The following is a 22,833-nucleotide window of genomic DNA, read 5'->3' on the forward strand; positions in this document are numbered from 1 at the left end:
AGTTGATATTTCAAGACAATATGAAATCCTGTGATAATGCCTCTCATTCTCATGTTTTACTTCTATTTAAGTCTTACCTTACACCTCCTATGAATGCATAATGAATGATTAGGCATTCTCTGTAGATCTTTTTCATGCATTCTGTTAGGCAAACAACTTGGGAGATAAGGTGTGTGAACTTTTGGGACCTGAATCCAGCCTCCAGTGAGAATGGTTTTATTGGCACTGCCCTGCGACTGGCAGCAGCAATCTCCCCTGCATAAGTGGCGTCCTCAGGCAGTTTGTTCTGCCCAGCTATGTCCATATGCCTTTCCCCAGCCTGCAGGAAATCTAAAGAAAGAGAGGCTGTCCCCATTGCAGTAGAACCACGCCACTGCAGTGGCAGTAATCTGCTAGCAGAACTGCAGAGTGACTAAGGAGGTAGAGGGATATAACAGGAACTGTGCTGCTCAACTTTAATATGTTTTTAAGGCAATTGAAAGTAGAGATGGGTCTTTCTCTTGCTCCTGCTGAACGAATGGCAGGACTCCCAAGACTTAAGTGGTTAAAATTCAGCATATGAGTAGCAGGGTGCTAAGCTAGTTGTTCATATCGGCATTTACAATATTCACTGCCTCTAGATACATGTTGTCTGAAAAAATGTGTTGGATTATCAGCTAATGTAAATTGTTCTAAACTCCATGGGAGCTATGCTGACCTGCCAACTGAAGATCTTCCATAGGCCTTTAAAAATATCAGAGCAAATTAGTTCAGTTTGAGGTGTCACAACCTGAAAAATACATTTTTCCAATGGAAATTTCTAGTGAAAGGACTTAGCCAGGCAGCCTTTTTCCCTGTCTTTCCAGCCTATCTGAATCCTGAGGACATCTTTTCTGTCTGCATAGGAAGCAAGTATATGTCGAAAGCTATTTAAATAACTGTCTGCAATCCAGATTCATGCTGACAACCTGTGCTTCCTGTTTAGTGTGATGTGATTCAGAATTGTTATGCTTAAGTAACACAGGTTATGGTAAGACGTGGATGCCCCTGACTAAAGCTAGAAGCTCCCTAAAACACCTGCTCATTCTAATATGGAACAGCATGTGTGAGCCCGGGGGTGTCTGAACTTGTTGCATTTTTATGAAATAGTTGCAAAGGCCTCCTCACCACCAAGGAAGGTTAGGTAATTCGATATCTTGCCACCGTGGTCATATTTGGGGTTTCTAAGGCGTTGTCTGTGCTTCCTCCTCATCATACATCCCCTTTCCAGTATGTTTTCTACTAGCAGAGATCTTCCAGGTTGGTAGCACTCTGAGCACCACAAATTAGGACATTTGCCTGTTGCAGCCCAATATTCTGGGTGTGTACCAAGAGGGCTTTGTTTGCTGTTTACAGTTGCATAGCTAAGAAGAATAACTAAACTCTCCTGAAACTGTATGTAAAAAAGGTGATTTTTGGGCTTGTTTGGCCTTCTTTCCCTTTAACATAATGTTTATAAATATTCCCCAAAAATGTGCTTGATATGAAAGGTGTACAGTACAGACCTATCTTCTGAATAAACATTTTTTTATATTTAAAAGTTAAAAAGTGGTTTGTAAAATATTAAACTATTAAGAACAGAATATGACAGCTGAAGGCTCTATCATAGAAGTAGACTGAGGAACCAGACTGTTGTATCAGCAGAAGAAAAACATTAGGTTAATCTGTATTACAGCACTCTGAAAGAATACAGAGCTTTGAAAACAGCTTTCACTAGGGGGATGGGACGTTTTACTTTTATGTAGAGCTTTTGTTCATTTAGAATTGTTTACTCCAGCAAGCAACCCTGTGCTCTTTGTTTGACTGATTTTTCCCATTTGGCAGACCCTTTGCAATCACATGGATAACATTCTTCTTTCCACTGAGACATAGAAAAACTATTCTTTATTGACTTTGCTTGTTGTCGTTAATGGCAAAAATATATTTACATACTAGGTGAATCGTATGACTCATTGCTGACTTTCAGTGAAAATTCTTCAAAGCAAGAAACTCAGTTGCTTTCATTTTTATTTTATTTTTTTTAACAATCCAGTGATTTCTTCCTAGCAAACAACTCTGCCCTCAGCTACACATGCCCACCTCCCACAGCTGGCACTGAGAACTATGTACCAGTATCTGAGGGCTGAAGTTGTCTTAAAAGAAAAAATGCCATGCATAGAAATAATGTCTTTTGGGTTGGGTGGGGAGATTTTTCTCCGTTGTATTGAACAGCAGAGTATTTGCTGGGGAAGTATGGATGTGTACTTTTTCATTTCTGTGGATGTTTTAGAAAGCTAAGTATTGAATGTTTTATTTTGTATGGTTGCAGTGGGAAGCAAATTGCAAGACTTAGAACGTACACAAAAGCATTCACCATTTCAATTTTAGTTTTCGCACCAGTATCACAAAACATGGATTAAATTGTGTGGTACTGATTTAGAAACACATTAGCATTACAGTTTTACTTTGACATGTGAATTGTTGTAAATCAAAAGTAGATTACATAAGGGCCCAGCATGCCAAGATGAAATTGTCTTAATATGAGCAAAATTTTGTTGAAACAGATGGAATTGTGCACATTTAGCCAAATTGTGTGTCCATATTTATTTGTGTTTCTGAATGCTCACATAAAATCTTTTCTGATAGACATAAAACTCTGGATGAAATAAATGGGCTCTCTAGTTAGCATAAACTGGAGCTGTTTTACTGACTTCTGCAGAGCTGCAGCAATTTGTGCAAATTCAGGCTCCGCTCATAACAGTCACATTTTCAGAAACACTGTTTCTGCAATTCCAACTGAAGGCAAGGAAAGCTAGGGTTGCTCTGAATTTCTCAGGGGAAAACTTGAAGGGCCTTTTGTTATCGCTTAGCACATGTGTTGAGAAAGTGTAAAATGAAGATCACAGGGACAGTGTTTTCAATGATCTCGCATACGTGTACTTACTTACATAAGGCGCAAGCAGAATAAAAAGTGGATTGGGCCCCCTGCTAAGGTCCCCTCATTATTTTTTAATTCAGTCTTGTCAAGCTTAGCCCTACTTAGGCCTTTAAAATTTCACAGAGAAGATACTTGCAGTTCTCCTACTAATTCCATACAAGTCCAACAATGGCCCAGTCAATTTCAAGAAAAGCATAATAAAATGTGGATACCAGGTAGTGCTGCTGTGGTTCAACATGAATTTATTCCATCACTTAGGCAGACTTCATCTGCACTGTTATACCAGGACCCACCCCCCCTTTTTTTTTCCTGCTTCATGATGCTGGTGTTTTACCAGATCAGGAAAACAAAATATTTTTGAGGAAGAACTCTGATAAAACATCAGGGTTGCCACAGTTCTGTGTTCTTCAACCACAGCTGTGTGGTCCTGTCCCCCCCCTTTTCACAAGCGCTTGAGCTGGTTCAGGAAACTGCTGAGCCAACTGGAAGAATCAAAATTAGTTGTAATTTTAGGAGCTTGTCTGCTCAGCTCCTTGCCTAGCTCACAGAGGGTTTGAGAGGTGCCAGAGCTAGGGGCAAGCATAGGAATGTGACCAAAGGTAGAGGAATCTTGCCCTAACCTTTAGGAGAGAGTTTCCTTTATTTCTGCAATATGAGCAAAGTTGAAATGAAAAAAGGTGGATTTTAACACCAAATTAACACAAATATTGTAAGTAAATAGTAAAGCCTTTATTCTCGTTAAGAACAGCATTTTGAAAATAAAACATTTGCCCATGCTTTACAACCTTTGTAGTTTTGTATACTTATGTACAGTCATCATGGTACACATTGATTGTCTTGAAAATCCTTTAAAGATGTACTTAATAAGATACCAGTATGCAACAATCAGCGGGAAAAAAAGGTACGTTATAAAACACACATTAATACATTTAATAAATATATTATCTATCAAAAATGAGCTTTAGCTCTCATCAATTAATAAAAAGCACCTGCTTTGTAATCCTGTAAGTTGGTAGAATAGTCCAATAGTTTTATTATAAAAGCTACAGTGCTCCCTTTTGCATTGCCTTTGGTTAGGCCCAAGGCATCAAGCTCCAAAGCCAACCAAGACGCCTGTGTTTACACTAAAAACAGAAACATCTAGTTCTACATCTCATGTACGTTGTTTGTAGAAACAAGTGCATGTACTGAGAGTGCTATTCTGAAGATGCTACATATTTTCTGGCAAGTGTCAAACACCCTCAGCTCCTCTGAAAGGAGGACAGGACCTGTGAAGTATGGCTTTGGACTCTTTTCTAGCCATTGATCAGAAGCCAGTTATTATAAATCTTGTTTTTCAGATGCTTTACAATTTCTGTATGGAAACACCACAAGCACATACCATCAAGGGACAACATAGTAGCTTTTATAGCGTAAAAGCTAATTAAAATTAACTGAACAGTGAAAGGCTTGTGCTTACACTTACTTATGTTGTTCACAGATGCTCTACATTCTAGATAACTCATAAAAGGCAAAAGTAAACAATGTGTTTACTGTAACAGAAATATAAGTTAACATAAAAGTGCCTTTCTTCAATTACATTTTTATTTGGGGCATTTTACATAACAAATTAGTGACTTACAAAAAAATTGCTTATTACTAATTGTATGAAGTTGGAAAGTAAAGACCCTCCTAATCTATTGCCACACCTTCACCACAAGTTAAGCCCAATCCTGCTACTTTGCAATGGTGTAAATAGTTCATGTGACCAACCAAGGACAGTAGTCATGTGAATAGCAGATTGTAGGATCTGGCCATATTTTTGTATAAGGCCTTAAATTCCAATCAGCTTCATTATGAGCAGGATTGGGAACTCTATTTATCAATTCAGTCACATCTAGAAAAAGAAAAAAACCACTATTTCTTAAGAGAACTATATCTCATACAGTTTTTGTCCAAGGTCTGTAAAATGTGTATTATAGTTCATAAATCTCGGCTGTAGCATGATAAACCTTTTAAAAGAAAGCTGGCCTACGATTTATGCCATGGTCATCTTATATGTTTTTACAGTAGTTTTCTGATTTTTTTTAAAACAAAACCCTGCAGGCAAGTGATGATAAGGGGTTTTATATTCTTCCAAATGATGCAACTTCTGGGTAACTGTTGCTATCATAAATGTTACCTTATTTGATCAAAGCTTTGCTTTTAACAAGCAAAATGTATTTCTAAGTCACTGGATAGCATGCAATATCCACCCCTACCCTACTTGGTTACCTAGGCCATCTAGTTACTCACAAAGTAAAATAAGCAATCCCTACAACAAGCACATGCTTCCTTTGCCTTGAGGAGGGAAGGGCAGGGGGGAATATCTGACATTGAGCTAACGTGCTCCTTTATTCATGCATGACAGAAAACCATTGCTTCTGGAGGGGAAGGGCTGTGAAATAAAATCCTATAAGATGATCATGGCAAGAATGGCAATATATATTTTTTCATATATATATACACATATCTGTGTGCAACACGTAGGGACTGGTCTTGCAGCCTCTGTACCTGTATGTAGACCCAGACTGCTCGTGGGAGTACAAGTCTGCAGGACTAGGTTCCTAATTCAGTAGAAATGGAGGTACATGGAGAATCAGGAAGACTCTTGAAAAATAAAACGCTTATTTCTTTTGCAGTATACAGCAAGTAACTTCTTTCTGTGAAGCTACTAAGCTATTCGGTTATTTGTACATTATATTTTTTAGTTTGAAAATATATATTTTTATTATAGCATATGCAAAGTTTATTTGTTATATGTTTCCTATGCCCTCAAGTAAAAACAATTTGCTTTTAGTATCGAGGAAAGCTAAGATTAACATTGGCCAAACAGTGAAGATACAATGATGTTTTCAATGTCTGATATGTATTAAATGTTAAATAAAGGAATGATTGCTTAAACGTAATGAAAACCATGGCACAAACAATGGGCAATGGGAACCTTTCAAATAACCTGGAGTAAACAAAGATAAAAAGCTTTGAGAAATTCTGCCTTATATCAACTCAAAGAAGTGGAGGTGGGGGGGAGGACAAGGGAAGAAACCACCTTAAGAAACAAAAACAACGACAAACCACCTCCAGAAAGGAGATTCTACCCACTAGGCACTAAAACACACAACCACAGTTAAATGCACAAACAACTGCAGTCAATGGGACTACTCATATGAACAAGGATTAGAAACAGAGGCCTTGACCCTATATGCTGCTGAGTTTCTCCTGACAGGTGATCAGTACTTTTCAGCTGCCACCAAATTCCTGCTCGACAGTATCAGCCTACCAGCCCAGACTGGCTTGTGTCGTGCGGTGGGTCGCCCATCATCCACCATCACAACGAACATACTTCTGGCAAACGCGAGTCATGTTCTCTCCCCAGCTAAGTCTTTGCAAAGCATATCCCTCCAAAGTTTCTTTTCATGGCTTCTTCTGTAGGAGAAGTGACAATGCGCGTGGCTCTGCTCGCACCTGGGGTTGAGGAATAAGAGGGAATCCGATTCCAGGCTTCTGGAGAGAGCTGACTATGCTGGACCTACACTTCTTCTCTGCCTCAAGAAGCTCCGTAACTCCCATAAACCGTGCACAGACCTTTTGTCTCTCCAGAACTGCTTTCATACACGGGTTTTTTAAAGAGAAGAATATCAACCTACAGTGTAATGGTAATTGAGTTGCCACAGAATGACAATGCTTGACTGCACGTGATGCTACATGATGTTACAGTACAGCTAGATAATGAAGCGAACAAGGTACTTTTCATGACATTGGAAATGAAGGTAAAAGGAGCAAAATGGAAAGAAATCCTGTATGTTTTCACACTGTAGTGGCAATCTTTTGTGGCAACGTGAATTAAGTTTAGGTGAAAGGAGGGTATTTTGCAAGCAGCTGGCAACCAAAATCAGGGTTGCCTCGCACACTAGTTACAGACAAGAGAATATCTTACATTTCAGAATACAGTATCCCTCTCTTTCATTTTGAAGTGTGCCTACTTCTATTTTAAATCAGATTCAGCTTCAGGCTTACAATTTTGTTTTTGCAATTAGTTTATCAGTTCAGTGGTGTTCACGTTTACACAAAATCCTCTGTAGGATTTCACAAGCTCCTGGATGTTCTGTTGCTTTGTTCTGGTACTGCTATGGATTCCTCCCTCAAAGACACACTGCCAGGGAACAAAATCTGCAACAAGGATTCTTATTCTCTACAGCCTACAGCCTTTCACCAGAGGTGTCGTCCAGTGTAACTTGGCGGAGCAGTTGGTATCTGCAAATAAGGATAATAAACCCATAACTGAGAAATCTAGTGTGTTCAGACATCAGTGTTACCATGCTACATGTACACGTCAGCTTTAGAGCCAGCATTTCCAGAGCAAAATGATGCAATGAAACTCATGTTCAACCCATACAGTGCATTTACCTCTCTGTAAAAGCCATGACTATAAATGCATTTCTCTCTCATTTTACTATCTAATGCTCTCTAGTAAGCTCTGTATCCACCTCAGAACAAAACAAATTCTCTAGCATCTTATCATCCTTAAACTGCCTTTTTCCTGAGCTGCATATTCTGGTATCAGAAAATACTGGAACAGATGAATCCAAGTATCGAAAGGAAGCTATTCATTACTGACAGCAAAGCACAAGCGTCATTTTATTCAAGTCAGTATGTTTCCCACTGTATTACCCACACTGCAGAATCCTCGTACCTAATCTCTCTTGCTTACTAAACCCAAACAAAACTGTACTTAATTACAAACAAAAGAAGAGACCTGCAATCAGATAGCATTCTTTGGCTTTAAATGTAGAGGCTGAGTTATGGAATCAGCTCATGATTCAAAATAAAAAAGCCCAACTCACATGAGTATAAACTGGCTCATGGGTAAATTTTTAACAAGCGTGTTGGTATGCATGAAAAAACATGGGGATGAAAATTATTTTTCAACATTATGCCTACTATATGCGATTTCTTAACTGCAAATTAAACATCATGCAAAAAACATTTAGAAAGCCTGTTTGGCATCAGATCACTAAGCCATTCTTACAACTGCAAGGCTGCAAAAAACAGGTGTATCAAATAACAGCATGCCAAACTATTGCCTGAGAGAGAAAAATCTATGTTGTTATCATTAAAATATTCTATACTCCTCTTTTATGAATCTCTTTCACAGAGATCCACACATATGTAACTCACAAAGAATTATGGACATTTTACAAGAAAATGGAAGATAGGTGAGAGACCACCGTTATCTGCAACAATGATTGTTATTTAAAGTAAAGTACTGGCTTGAAACACTTGTGTGACTCACAAAATGTTGAAAAAAATCAGGTGGGAAACTGTGTCACTTACTAGTTAACAAACTTAACACAAGCCTAGTTCAAAGGGGTCATTTAGAGTCACCAAAGAACTTGGTTCACCCAAGCTACAATGCAAAATGTGAATGGCTAAGTAAGGAAGTAAGAAATACTTTGTAATTACATCTTTTCTAGAGGGGAAGAGGAGCATTACATGCATACTTGCTCCCTGAATTTTCATTTATAGCTTTCACCCTGCTATGAATAAGCTAAATGCAGAAGGCTTTTCCATTAGGAGCAGTTGCATATCAGTACAAAGCAAAGATTTCTTAAATCATCATGTTTTGATACTTACAGTCCCACCATTTAGCACAACTGCCATCTCAGTTGGCTGATAAACATTGCTTCTAAAGGGAGCACTAGGTCGGCTTCCCAAACTGCCGTTTCGAAATCCTGCCGTCCTTAGCGCTGTGTTTAGAAAAGAGAGATTGTTCTTAGAACCCGGTCAGAGCTGTGCATCTCCTTTGAAATCATAAAAGTTTAATCTTCCAGTTTAGTTACTGGGAACTGTGCCATTGATTTTAACTTTTATGCTGCCATACTAGTTTTCACATTGCTTTTGAACAGCAGGTTTTTGTACAGAATTGGGGATGGATTGCAGAAAAGAAATCAGTTTTACATAAAATTAACTGTTTGCTGTGGAACAGGAAAAGTTTCTCAAACTTTGCTTAGTCTCATTTCACCAGGTGTTTAATGTCTTCAGTCAGTGAACCTGTGATGCATCTTGCACAGTGCTTTCTGCAAAACACTTCCTCTATCAGTCTGGATACTGTGGGGTTAAGTAAAATGATATTACCCTTTGCTTTCTATCAAACTCAGAGGACAGAGATCCAAAACATTGCTTGAGCCAGCAAGCATGCTCACAGTCCCCATGAGCATTACTTCAGCATGACGAGCACATAAGGATTTTCCAGATGTTTCAGATTATATTTACTCTGCGAAACTAGAAATATGAAGTAAATATTGCTTTCGAATAGCTTAAACACGGCAATTAACTGAGACTAGAGAGATGCTGACTGTCCTTCTGAGTGTTTATAGCAGAACTACATTAGTGTCTCCATTAACTGCAGCACAAGTTTGGATTCAAGATGTATGTTCTGAATGAGTGGTGCGTAGTTAGGGATGTGCTTCTTTCCCTCTAAACCAGTCCGGGGACTGACACACACATACTCTATTTTACTTCAGGGGTAAATAATGGCTTCACTGAATTCAGATGTGGCCAGGGAACAGAGCTCATTTATACACGCTGCTTGAGCGGTTACAGCGGGCAATACTCATCTGTCAGCTGGTAAATAGAAACATGCCTGGATCTAGCACCTGGGGCAAGAATTTCTCTGAGATTTAATTGAAATTACAATACTCAGCTCTCTAGCTGAAATTGAGGATGAACTGAAGTTTAGAGGAATTTCAGCATAAACTTCAATGAAGTCAGGATTTAATATCATTGCACTGTGTGCAACAAGATTTAAATGGATCCTACTGCCATACACATTCCTCTGTCCACTGCTGCCCTTCTCTTTGGGTGTTGTGCACAGAGATGAAGAATAGTATTCATTTAGCACAGATATTTAGAAATCCAGCTCTGCAACTGCTCAGCTGTTTTCTTTAATTATATACAGAACCCTAACTGCTCTACATTTTAAGATTATATATATACACACACTATATAGATACATTTTGCAGAACACCGAGAGGACAAAAGATGAAACCCCCTACACTAGATTATGTATCTTTTATTTTATATTTAACTACCTCAGGGTCAGTAGTATTCCTTCTTTGTAGTTTTGCTTCTTATTGTGTGTTAGGCAACTGATTGCTCTGATATTTGATAGTACGCACAAAGAAAAAAGATCTCTCTATAATGCATATGACCATTAAAACATTTACACGTTTCAGTATATAATTTACACGTTCATTTCAAAACTATTTTTAAGTGACAGTAAATTTAGTTTCAGATTGCTGAGTTTTCCTTCCCTATTACTGCCGTTAGTCTAAAATATTTCCAACATGAGAATCAGAGAGAAAGTTGCCAAGAAGGTTTGAGTAAATGTCATGTCATAGTCTCCTTTTAACGCACATTTTAAATTTAGTTAGCTTTGTTTTTAGGCACTGGCTCAGAGGATGACTTTTAGTACTAAAAGTTATTAAATGAAATTCAGTAACAGAGCTTATTGGGCTTGGGTTTCTTGACAGTTGTAGCACTCCACATTTCTTATCCAGGTTTTTCATGTATAAGACAAATCCTATTTGCCTTGCAGAAGTTGCCCTGTTATTGAGCATTGCACTTTGAGAGAGCACTGAGAATTCATTTAAGTTGCCCTTTTCCAGGGATTCTAAATACTTTACTAATATTTTTTAGAAGACATGGGAATGAAAATAATTCTTCTAAGTAGATATTTCAACATATCTATCACATGAATATTAAAAGCCCAGATCAGTATGTTGTTTAAATAACTGAATTTAAAACTGTTTTGCTTTATTAATACTTAATGGTATTCCTGGAATAGAACAGCTCTTGTAGGTATGTATAACTTGGAGCTATTTTTTAATGAGAAAAAGGAAAAACTGAGACCATATGCTTATTTGAACCAATAGTTTAAAGCTTATTCAGATTCTTAGAATGCTTATTAAAGTCTTAAAAGAAAAAAAGGAAAGCAAATTTGCTTTATACAGAATGAATTAATGGAAAATACATTTAACCAAACATGTTTTCCATTTAAAGCTAACCACTTATTTAAACAAATTTTACAGTCAGGGAATCAAAAGATGTTTTCTAGTCAGAGAATCACAGAATCACCTAGGTTGGAAAAGAGCTTCAGGATCACCAAGTCCAACCATAAATCACATCTTCCAAAATTTACGTATCGTTGTTATTCTTAAACGTCATTATTATTATTGAAGAAAGTATCCCTCCTTTAATCCCTGAACTCTTAAAGACAAATTCTTGAATTGAGGTTAATTAAACGAATAGCAGAAAAGATTATTCTCTATATACCTCCAAAGAGTCAATTGCTAATGGATTCTGGGTGCTTAGCCACTGACAGCCATCAGTGCAGTGATGTGACTTAAATTAACACTTGCAGCCATAATATGTGACTTGAATATTTTTACTTGTATTTACTTTTACTCTCTACCATGTGAGTAAGTTACTTCTACTCTCTACCATGTGAGTAAGTTTTGTCTCCAAACCCTGTCATTGTAATTCTGTACATAAGTTAGAGAACCAGTAAAAAGGAATAATGAATCTGTTTTGGTTTATTAAAAACATATCCTTCTTCCACATGCCATGGGAATAGGAATGACGTGCATTTATTATGATAAATATTAATAAGGGTATCAGATAAGGAAATCTATTTTGTATTCAGATAGATTAAAACATAACATCATAAATTACACTATAATACATACTATAATTATTTTATAGCTATCATACGTTAATCCATTTCACTAAAAAACTTGATCACTGAATGACTAGATAAAACAGGATCTTCTGTTTTTTTAAATGTATGCATGAATGAGAATAATACAGGGTGAAAGATCCAATTTTCTTCTTATATCTGCCTTAGTCAGAAATAACTCCACTGAAGTCGCTGCAGTTACCTTACTATGAAATTAATTTAATGGGAGTTGGAGGGCGGTAAAAAAAAAAAAAAAAAAAAAGAAAGATGAGTGCACTTACAGTCTATGGTGAAGCTGCCTCTGCTTCTTTGGAACAGTAGTAATAAATAACCATTCTTTCATCCTCGTGACTTTTGTTTGTTTTATCACTACCTGTGTTACATACTCACAGGATCTTAACTCCTTTCTGTTCAAAGCTTCCATGCAAGGAGGAGACCTTTAAAGTTCCTGCTAAAGCACTTGGAGGGGAAATACTTTCCTGACCCGACACTGTCACAAACAAGAGTGCTCTTTTCCTACATGTCTGGTCTACATCCATAGGAAACATCAAAACCAGAGGAAAACAATGATGCGTAAAGATGAAAACAAAGGTAAAGTGCCTGGATAGCCATTGGCTGGGATGCCAAAGTTCTCGTGTCAATTACAGTGAATGAAAAGCAGTTTGTGTAGTACCAAAATCCTTTGTCCAATTGTGGGACTTCACCAGAACACAACCTACCCTACACAACACCATCAGGCTAGTCACATCACTGGTCACATAAGCATCCCTGTATATTTTCTGATGTGTGTTAAACTTTCAGCAATGGTTTAGATCTCTTAAACAAACAGTTTGGCTCTGGCCCTTTCGGTAATCACTCAAACATTTTCATTGCAAATTTTCATTACGTGTCACCAAACAGCTATGACAAGGAAAGCAACCATTACCTTGAAACCTGTCTCTGCGTATTCTGTTCACATGTTAAAGTCTTCAGGACAAAAACTGTCTTTGACCTTGCCTGTATGCCACCTTGCATTTTTTTCTCCAGTGTCACGAAATAGCAAAGTCCTATGCTATTACTGGTAGCATGATTACTATGCTAAAGGTAGTATGATTAGTAATAATTATTTTGTTGCTGAAGAGACTGAACACTTTGTAACATGGAGAACTTACTTGATTTTTTTCTTGGGTTTTAAAAAAAATACTTCATATAAAGTGTTGCTAGTAATGACAAAAATGTTATTCACGTTATTTGAAAATAGAAGTTATATTTCCAGTGTTTTCCTTCTGCTTTTGGTGTTGTTCATTTTTTCAATGAAAAAAACAAGACTCATTCTAACCAAACATATTTTCTGTATTGTTTTTCCTTTACTATTTTCTTAATTGACTTCTTAACAAACATTTTAAAAGTGAGCTATATGCAATGTAAAAAAAAAAAATGTAATGAGCCTTGTTCTGAATACCTGAAAAACATCTCATACAGATTATTTTCTTTGCTACTACAGAAAAATTGTAAATTCTTACCTGCATTATGTTCATCCATTGAAAAGGCTTTATTTTCCATGTAGCTCCGAGGAAGCTGTATATCTTCCTCAAAAGCAGTTTCACGCATCCTTGGCTGTGAAGTATCAAAATAATTGGGAGTGTTTTCCTGCTGTGATGGAAGGATGGTACAGTGGACCTCAGGGATAGCATGAAAAATAACAAACACCCAACCACTGGACACCAGTGCAATAGCAAGAGTGGGATCACTCCATTTGTCTCTTCTCTTTAGTTCAGCATTACCAAAGAGGTACATAGTCATCCAGGCTACCCAAATCAGAATGGAAAAAAAAAGTGTTATAATGAGACATACTCCATTTTTCTTCCATTTCTTAAACTTTCCACAGAGAGTGAAAAGAGAAAACCCCATGGTAAATACCATCAGGAACATAACGTAAATCAAAGCCATAGCAAAATCCATTGGTTCGTAGCTGCAGGCCAACTTGTTATCTCTGACAACTGTTAGTATTAACCACTCGGTTGCAATAATGACCTGAACGAGCATCAGGCATATTGCCACACCAGCTAGATGCCAGCCAGATGGACTTTTCCCATGTCGAACTAGTCTACGAAGTCTCCAGGCTTGAGCTAGCAAGCACGAGAAGCACAAAGCAAAGATAACTCCCCATAGAAACCTTCGGGTAGAACACACCATTTCATCTTCTTGGATGATGAAAGCAAATGTCAGCCCAAACAGTCCAAGAGTCCCAAAAAGAAAGAGGAAGTGCATTCCCAGGGGGCTCTTCTTCTCTTTCTCCTTGATGAAGGGCAGCCTCACCAGCAAAATCAGCATCAGCAGTAACGTTGTCAGCACACCTGCTCCCGCAACTGCCTCCACAACTATTCCCCAAATGGCATCCAGGTCACACAGGTACACGTACTGCGGGAGGAGATCCAGTCCGCACCCTCTCGGCATGCTGGAGTTTTCAGAAGAGCCATAGCTGATCACGAAGAGGAGGAAGAAACCAATGGCTGGGTAGGTTTTCATTTTTCTGTCTGAGACAATAAAACATTTGTTTGTTTAGCTACAGGTCACTTTGGAGGATTTCACAGGAATTGGAAGTACAGCCTGTTTTAGTAGCTCACGTTTACATTTTTTTTTTGCACTGAATTTCCAGTTGAATTAGCCTACCCCTATCCCCTTGTGCTGCCCTCCCAGAAAGTTACTTTTACCTTGTACGCTGAGTACAAACTGATTCGTTTCTGCATTTGCATAGATTGAAAACATTTCCCATCACCACCCCTGCAAATATCCTAAAACACGACCAGAAGAAACAATTTATCACGTTGTGAAATCATACATTATCTACAGTATTTTACTGTTCAAATTTGACTTCTTAAAGAATGTGCGAATTGCACTGGACCTGATACAAGTGTAAGTTGTATCTGAATTAGACTATTTCAGAGGCTTGCTCCTTTACTGGAATAATGATAGAGTTACCCCCTCTCTCCTCCCTCCCCCCATCCCCACCCCTCTTTAAAAAAAAAAAGAGAGAGAGAGAGAGAAAGAAGTCTGAAAATAAACATTGGGCTTTTTTTTTTTTAAAAGGAAAATCTTGTTTTCATCCTCAGTCAATAGGCAGTTATGATATTCATTCCTTTCATCCTCTTCCAAAGCCCAGGTATTAGATTGCATTTGCGAATGGGAATGGTTGGCTAGAGAAATCTCATATTCTGCAACAATGGTGCACACATGTAGTGTCATCAATCAACTCATCAAAAATGAATGTCTCTTTGTGCTTCTTAGCAAATCTAAAGCCATTCAGTGAAACAACAAAAAACAGAGCATCACTTTCTTCAGCCTACAGAGTGAACAATTGTAAACTCCCCAGGAACACCACATATCACGCTCAATCATCAGGACCAAAAATCTGAACAAATTCCAGCAAGTCAAGACAAATTCCTAGTTTTAAGCAGAACACAGATTAGGTGATTTAAAAAGATATATGTTACGCCATTTGCTTTTACTTAGCAAAGCAGGAGATTGTTAAAAATGTAACGTTTAAATGAACAATCTGTCCCAGAGAGAGTAAACACTACGTGTACCAGATATGAAACCTCATCCTGTTAACCTTCACTTGCATAATTAGTGCTGCAGATTTCAGTAGGATTACATTCAGTGATATGAACTGCATGCCTGGGTGAAAATGCTCAGAATAAGAATTTCATTATATGGTGTATGGAGAACGTATGGAAGAAAAGCACCGTGGAAGCAGGCACTAATGTTACTCATGTAGCTCACATGACATGTTTAAGATACACAGCAAAAAAACAGAGACACTATCAGTAGCTTTTTTACAACTTACACAAAGCCCTAAATGATTACTCATATAAAGGTGTTTTATAAATCAGAAATGTGTTTAATGAAAACATCAAAAATTTTAATGAGTTGAAAGTGGTTTAAAGTAACAATGCAATGTTGTTACATTGGACATAATCAGTCCTAACCAGTGCCAAAACTATTTACACACACTGCACAAAACAGTGCAGTGTCTATTACAGATGAGCACTATGGGTTTTCTTCCGGTGCATTATAATCCTATAACAAGCAAAGTTAAATCTTGAGAATCTCAATCTTTAAGCTAATGTTCATCCCCTTTCGCTGAATAATGAACAGTGCCCATTTTAGGCTACTGCCAGGAGACGAATGATGGAAATTACACTTTCCTATTAGAGGAACCAAGACAGCAAATGTGCTAATATAAATGCGTAATGACTTTATGGTCTTCATTTATGCAACAGACAGAAAAGCTTATTACAAAATTTCATCTCTGAAGCAGAAGCTGTGACAAATAAGGTGATAGGGCATTGGACAAACAAGAGAAGAGTAATGAATGAGCTGTGCCTGCCCACAGAAATTACAGTATCCTCACACTGTTGGAAGGGCTAAAATGTTCTAACGATACAATGACTGGCAGCTAATGACTGAAGATTTTTTCCTACCTAACTGTAATTTTCTTTATGGTGAAATGGTAGATGATTTACTTATTTGTACCTGATTTGTATAACAGGTTTCTCAATGACTGTCATAACACGGTAAAAACACTGACTTTACAGAAAGAAAATTAATCATCAGTGAAATATATTCATTTTCCTATTGAAAATGGTTATGCTCAATAAATCTCTTTACGAGTACAGAATTAACTAGAAGGAAACATTCTGAAGGTAACTTCAGAATCCCTTCTACACATAGGCGGTTCTTACTCCAACTAGTGCATTTACTTTTTAGGATATCCAAAACATCCAAAAAAAAAAAAAAGTGGGGAACGGTCAGCACCTGCTGGTACAAAGGGAGGAAATCCACTAGGATCTAAGGCAATGCTGCAAACCATGGGTACCAATTTCAAGAAGCAGGAGGTCATGTGGAAAGTTACTCAAAACTCATCCTCAGACAATGTCTCCCAAATTGGAAACAATAAACAGCCCTTTAAATGAGGATCATGTTAATTTTCCACTACCCTATCACTTACTTACAAATGATGATATACATGCACTAAATTGGTTTTAATACTAGCTTTGTTTATTCACTGCTCTCCAAAGACCTGGGGGGTAATGAATTAAGTGCAAGTATCTCTAGTTCTAAGATATTTTCCAGTTTTCTGGTTACTTTATTCATGTCATGTAACCCTCATGTGATTGAGCTATTCTAGGACAGTCTGTTTCCATGGAGATTGTGCTGCATGGGTAAGCAGTCATATTGTCAGCCCATCATTTGTTTCCTCTTCCTATTTGGAAGTGTTTGCGAAGGGAGGGTTAATACATTTGGAGTATTTTCCCTTGCTTGAAGGAGTAGTCTCTTTAGGAAAGAGGGAAACACAGAAATTCAGAGATGTTCAACTCGGGAGTTTTCCCAAGTTTCTTCCATCTGTGAAATTACTTTTGGGAGAGCCGACAGAAATAAACAGTAGTTCTCTTAGAAAGCTCCAATGTAGTTACAGTATAAAACAAGAAATCTCTAGGATTGCTGACAGGTATTCTTGGTGTGCAATCACATTCCCATCACATGTCAGCAAGTCATGCTGAACAGTAGATGCTTTCTACATCAAAGCTTTCAAACTGGACTTCCTCCAAATGAGGAAGCTTCTCCTTGTCACTGCTATATATATAGCCACATTTGCAACCAGTTTACTACATACTTCTGCCCGACTAGGTAAGAACTGGCAACATTAATATACAAGCCCCATTATGATACCAGCCCAAAACCTCTTGCTAGCACTGTTACTCAGCACTGAACTCTCACTGGTATATAGACGAGGAAAAACTGCATTACAACACTGAAGTTTTAGCTTTAGCTGAAACCACAAACTCAGTAAGTAAAAGGGAAAACTATAAAGCCTTTTTTTCCAGAAAAGTTGTTTTGGAAAAGCAAAGTATATCAGTATGGGTTTCTTGTTAATATAATGCCTTCCTCAAGCCTGTGTTGTGGGTGGAGAGGCAGAAGCCCGCGCATCTCGATTTTACTACAGAATCTCGTCTCTGCTTATTATTCCCAGTAGCTACATAAATCAGTGACTGTAGGAGAGTAGTATTTTTACCTCTTTATGTCTAGATTAGCTCTCAGCAAAGTTACGCAACCTCTCAGCAGTAACAATAGCTCTCTGTTTGACTGGCACCTCACTCCTGCTACCACCAGAGAGCTACAGCAATAGTAATGCAGAAATGTCACAGAAACATTCCAGCACAGACACAGTCAGCGACACCAACGTAACTCCGGCAGAGTTGAATGAAACTGTTAATACAGAAGGAAATCAGCTTGATTTTTTTTGTCCCCAGATCCCCCTCCAAATTGCAGTACGACTGGCTAAGCCACCATACCTGGACCCGAGAGCAATCACAAGCACATAAAATGAACCAAGGAGCTTTAGGTATTTCAGGCATAAGCAGCAAACAAACAGTAGGATGGCTTGCAAATCCAGTCCTCAATTTTCAGTCCAAAATCTGTACTCAGTTACCAAGCACAAACTGCTGTTTGCAGCAGAGTGAAGTCCCCTGCGCTATCAGGTGTAGGGGACAGTGCGAGAACCGGTACAGAAATGGCAGACACGGAGCTGCCCCAGCGGTACAAAGTACAATTGCAAGCAACTGAGCAGAAAGAGAAAAATCTCACAGTTGTCATCAAAAAGTTGTCATGGTTAAAAATCAGCGAGGCTTTCAAGAGCTGAAGCCTTCTGACCAAAGACTGCAAATCTCTTACCTAGTCAAACACATGCTGCTGTATGCTGTTAGAGAATATCTATAGCAAGAATAAATCTGTAACCATGCAAAGGTTTATGTTATTTACGGTTAGATGCATTGTCCGATCCCCTTTTTACAGTCCTAACATTAATCAACTGACACAGGAGAATGCATCCAATCTCAGAAAAGGAAAACAGCCCAGTAAATAAAAGCAGTAGTAGCACAAATAGTAACCTGTTCTGCCATGCACAGGCAGAAGACTGGTTCACTGTAGCATTTCCAAAGAAAACCGCCCCCACCACCAAGTGTTGTGGAGAGATGGTAGCAAGCGAGGAATTAATCACAACACAGGATCTCTGCCAGCTGCTTTTGATCAGATTTGAAGAATGAGCTCCAAGACTGATAACAGAGCAGCAACAGCCAAGCCAAGATCAGACTACTGAGGAGATGTATTTCTAGAATAATAATTAATAGTGCAATTGCACTTTGTATGCAAAAACACAACCCTGGTTCGGATTTACCCTGCGTTGGAATAACGCACGTAATGCTCACAGCTACAGAAAGCATGACCCCACTCCAAAAGATGTAGGAAGATGTGTTTTCATTTAGAAATACTTTGCGATGCTGAATGTAATATGAAATGATCTTTCAGCTGTTCTAGGTGCTCACCATTTCCTTTGGTCAGACCCTGTATATCCTCTGTGCCTAAATGCTTATGACTATAAAGTCTGGTCTTATTATGCTACTATCGACCAATGACACCAATCAATGTTTTTTCTTTGCTTTGCTAATTCTCAAAACTGTTTCTCTTCATGTCACAGCCTCGTGACAGAGGGGTTCCCTTCACCTGATGGCCCTGATGCAGTGAGACAACACCACAGCACCCACATTCCCGGCTGATAAGCAGCATGTAAAGCATCACACAGGCTCCGTGCTCCAGCAACGAGAACCCACCGAGGTGTCGAGGTTCAGCGGGCAGGAAATCCTGTTAGCCTTGGGATAAACATTAGGTCAGGCGTAAACAAAGGGTTCACATAAGTGCTAAATCCTATCGCTCTTTAGCTTTGGGCAGAAGCAGTACAGAGGGAGGGCTTTTTATTAAGTGGAAATTAAACCGCTGGCGGTGCTTAGCCCTCCCGAGTCGCGCTGCACCCCGACCTGGGGCTCCCACCTTCCAGCTGAGGCCGGGACCGGGCAGAAAGGAGCAGCCAGGGGCCAGCAAAAGGCTTCTCCCCCCGGTCCCGGTCCCGTTGCCCGGCCCGAAGCACAGCGCCCGGTACCGGGGGGCGCGGGGCCGGGCAGCCCCCGCCTGCAGCCGCTTCCCCGCTCCCCCTTAATCCTCCCGCACCGCCTCCACCTCCCCGCCCGCACCGAGCCCGCTCCAGCCCGCTCCCCTTCGGCCCCCCGCTCCTTCCTCTCCCCTCTGTCCTCCCAGGCTCTCTCTCCCTCCCCCAGCCTGGCTCAGAGCCCCCTCCTCGCCAGCCCTTCCCGGCGGGGGCAGCCCCCTCCTCCGCCCCCCTCTCCTGCCCTATATCCACCCTAATCCCCCTGCCGGACTCCCTGCAGCCTGCTGTCTGCTGCCGGCCAGCGGGCTAATTCCGCGGGCACAGCGCGGGGCCGACACCTCCGTGGGCCGGGAACTGGGGAATAGGGACCGGGGAACAGGGACCGAGGGCTGGGAAATAGGGACCGGGACCGGGGACCACTCACCCGCTGGCTGCTGCAGCCGAGGCCGGAGGGGCAGCTGCGTCCGCCTGCCCGCCGCAAGTCACATCCCGGAGCCTGCGAGCACCGAGCCCCCCCGAGGCTGCTCATGGAGCGCCTGGCCCCGGCACGGCACGGAGCGGTGCGCTGCCCGCCCTGCTCTGCACCCTCCGCCCCGCTGCGCTACGACCCGGCGGCCAGCCCCCTCCCACCGCCCCGCCCCGGCACGGCTCGGCTCGGCACGTATCCACCTCCACGGGCACCGGCACGGCACGGCTCGCCCCCAGCCCCGCCGGATTGCTGCTGCGAGGTGCGGGGACCGCGGGGCACGGGGAGCAAGCGCCGTGCACACCCAGGCGTGCGGTCCTCCGCGCCCCGGTGCTGTGCGGACGGGGTGCGAGAAATACGGGCTGCAAACCCATCCCGGCTGGTCGGCTGCGTGTGCACACCTCCGGCTGGTTTGGGGATGTCAGGGGAGGGAGGCTTCGCAGTTCCGTGGCAGCTGGGGGTTTGCGATGGGCTGGAAATATTCACCCCGTCTGCCTCCAATGCACGTGTCCAACCTGCTGCTACCTTAGACATTCAGAAGAGAGAAACTGTATTGAGCAAGCGACATTTTCCAGGTTGCTTATGCAGCACAATTCAGGAATAGGCCCTGTGAGCGCATGGGGCCCCGCAAAGGCGATGCTTGGAGCCGGTCGGTGCCTCCCAGCTCACAATGAGCAGCTCATTTCCCCCTTCCCAGCTTCTGCACAGCCCAGCTCTGGGAAAGCTGCAACCCCTCCGAAAGCAGATGCTGTGTTCACAGGACAGGGCTTCCTGCAGACTTCAGAAGGAGTTATTTGTAGCAGGGAAAGACAGCTTCAATTGGTGATGTTCATTGAACAGCAGAAACTTGTCTGCCTTTTAAGCCTTTAGAGTACATCTGTGTGACGCCCCTGTGACTGGCAGCCGCTGTGTGTTGTACGTCAGTGTTCTGATGCTTTCAAACTGCTAATGGGAAACTGGGCAGACACAAGTGCAACGGCGTTGTCAGTGAGGAGCGATGGACACCTGTCCTTCCTGACCGCAGGTAGCGCGCTGTGCATCTTGCCAGGCTTCCATATTCAGAGCCTTTCAAAGGGAAACTGCCGAAATGTGCTCTCCAACACAGATCTGTAACCTTTAAACAGCCTCATGCTAGCATGCATGGGTTCATTTAGATGTCACTTGTTATGTCCTGGGGGGTTACCTGAACTTCTCAGGGTAGCTGACGTGCGGTAAATCAGATGGTGCTGTTGCAATGCGATTCCCTGTGTGTAGGCTGGGCAGCAGGAGGAGAACAGCTGCAACAGAACAATTTCACGTTTCTGCTCTTTTCTCCCTTGCTGATTCTGGATTTTAGGCACTGGCGTTATTTGAGTCACATGTAAGCAATAATACCCTGCCCTTGCATCAGTCGATATCTACGCGCTATACAAAGTAAACCAGGAAAATTTTACAGAAACTGAGGCAGTGAGAAGTGAAGTGGCTGTGAGCTGCCCAAGGTCACTCGGCAGCCTGGCAGGAGAGTAAAAAGTACCGATTCACCAGCTCCGCCTGTACCCCCGCTCCGGCTCGGGAGCGTGAGCCAGCACCCGCGTACTACAGTAACAAGCAAAGACCTTCTTGTATATAAAGAAAGACACAGAGTTCTCTGTACCGCGCTGGATACAGCGAGGTAGACCAGAGGGGAAGATGAATCACAAGAATTCATGTGATAAAGGTCTTGGCCTGTTCACAATGGAGCAATGTACTGAGCCCTTCAGCAAATGCAAATTTTTGTCATTGTTCCCTTCCCTCTGTGCATCCCTACCACAACTCTTGGTACCAGTAAAGGAAATGGCCTCCTCCATTTGCCTTTTACTGGCAGAGCATGGAAGATAATGCTCCTCTCAACAATTACTGGTGGAGCATTAACAAATAAGCCTGATTTCTGTCCAATGAAGCATTTTTTTTAGTATTAGCTGCCATGAAACTGTGAAGGATAGAACACAGAATTACCAAGGACTATTGTAGAGTAGTTGGACTAAACCATAGCTCCCTTTGCATTACTTTTTTCTGGTAGTTAACTTTAAAAATATGTTCTGAAATATGTTTTTATTAAGGGGAAAAGAATTTTCATCAGCAAACCACTAGCTCATTCCTTCCCCCAAGAGAATGAGAAGGTAGAAGGGTGGAGCAGCAGCTGTGAGCCAGGTGGGCCGTAGGAATTCCCTGGTTGAAAGTGGTGCTCCCAGCTCCTACCCCACTTGCTACGACTGCCCGTGAAGTGCACCCTGCTGTGGCTGCAGCCAGCGGCTGCCTGCATGTGAGCGCTGCTCAGAGGAGGCTGGGGAAGGGGTGAGATGTGCAAGGCCCAGGTAAAGGGGAAATTTAGAAAACTGATTATGCCATGCAATACTTCTCAGAGCAGAGGACTTAAGAAGTAAACTCATTGCTTTTGTCTGTCTCTGAAAGACTGATAAAACCACATAATACTTATTTTTCTTTACACTGGGCATATATTATGCTCAACTTAAAAAAAAAATACTGTTTTTATCTTTTTCCAATATTTGACTTCCAGCTTATGGTAATATGTAAACAGAGAGCCTGTGTGACACTGCATATCCCCAGATTTTTCTCTTCTGCAGCACTGCTTTTAGCAGTACGTGACAGCAGAGAGCGAGAGTGCATTACAGCAGCCCTGAGTGGATGGCACTCACCTATCAACAAATGCCAAACCC

The 22,833-nt window shown here is 41.0% G+C and overlaps 2 protein-coding genes across 4 annotated transcripts in view; one reads left to right on the forward strand and one right to left on the reverse strand.

Moving 5' to 3' along the window:
* IQCK (IQ motif containing K) overlaps nucleotides 1-13,186 on the forward strand; it is a 51,198-nt gene extending 38,012 nt beyond the window's left edge. Inside the window, exon 7 of the mRNA XM_040574830.1 lies at nucleotides 12,108-13,186. Coding sequence (XP_040430764.1) covers nucleotides 12,108-12,133 — 26 coding nt within the window. The 3' untranslated portion in view covers nucleotides 12,134-13,186. The remainder of the gene's footprint in view (nucleotides 1-12,107) is intronic.
* GPRC5B (G protein-coupled receptor class C group 5 member B) lies at nucleotides 3,643-20,282 on the reverse strand. 3 transcript variants are annotated; one of them, XM_040574822.1, is made up of 4 exons: nucleotides 20,096-20,282; nucleotides 13,193-14,206; nucleotides 8,588-8,700; nucleotides 3,643-7,207 (listed from the first exon to the last, which is right to left on the reverse strand). In XM_040574822.1, the coding sequence occupies exons 2-4, from the start codon at nucleotides 14,196-14,198 to the stop codon at nucleotides 7,163-7,165; spliced, it is 1,164 nt and encodes a 387-aa protein (XP_040430756.1). In that variant the 5' UTR covers nucleotides 14,199-14,206; nucleotides 20,096-20,282; the 3' UTR covers nucleotides 3,643-7,162. The 3 variants fall into 3 exon arrangements, with proteins under 3 accessions (XP_040430756.1, XP_040430758.1, XP_040430757.1); XM_040574824.1 differs by lacking the exon at nucleotides 20,096-20,282 and adding an exon at nucleotides 19,340-19,364; XM_040574823.1 differs by lacking the exon at nucleotides 20,096-20,282 and adding an exon at nucleotides 18,026-18,212.
* Nucleotides 20,283-22,833: the final 2,551 nt, after the last annotated feature.

This window comes from Cygnus olor, chromosome 15 (assembly GCF_009769625.2).
Source record: "Cygnus olor isolate bCygOlo1 chromosome 15, bCygOlo1.pri.v2, whole genome shotgun sequence".
Taxonomy (NCBI): Eukaryota; Metazoa; Chordata; class Aves; order Anseriformes; family Anatidae; genus Cygnus; species Cygnus olor.

Bases quoted from the DNA above. Each gene is read 5' to 3' on its own strand.
- GPRC5B (XM_040574822.1), bottom strand. From the start codon at position 14,198: ATGAAAACCTACCCAGCCATTGGTTTCTTCCTCCTCTTCGTGATCAGC. The intron at 8,701-13,192 runs GTAAGAATTTAC...TTCTAAACACAG, and splicing joins AATGGATGAACATAATGCAG to CGCTAAGGACGGCAGGATTT. The intron at 7,208-8,587 runs GTAAGTATCAAA...CCTTATTTGCAG, and splicing joins TTGTGCTAAATGGTGGGACT to ATACCAACTGCTCCGCCAAG.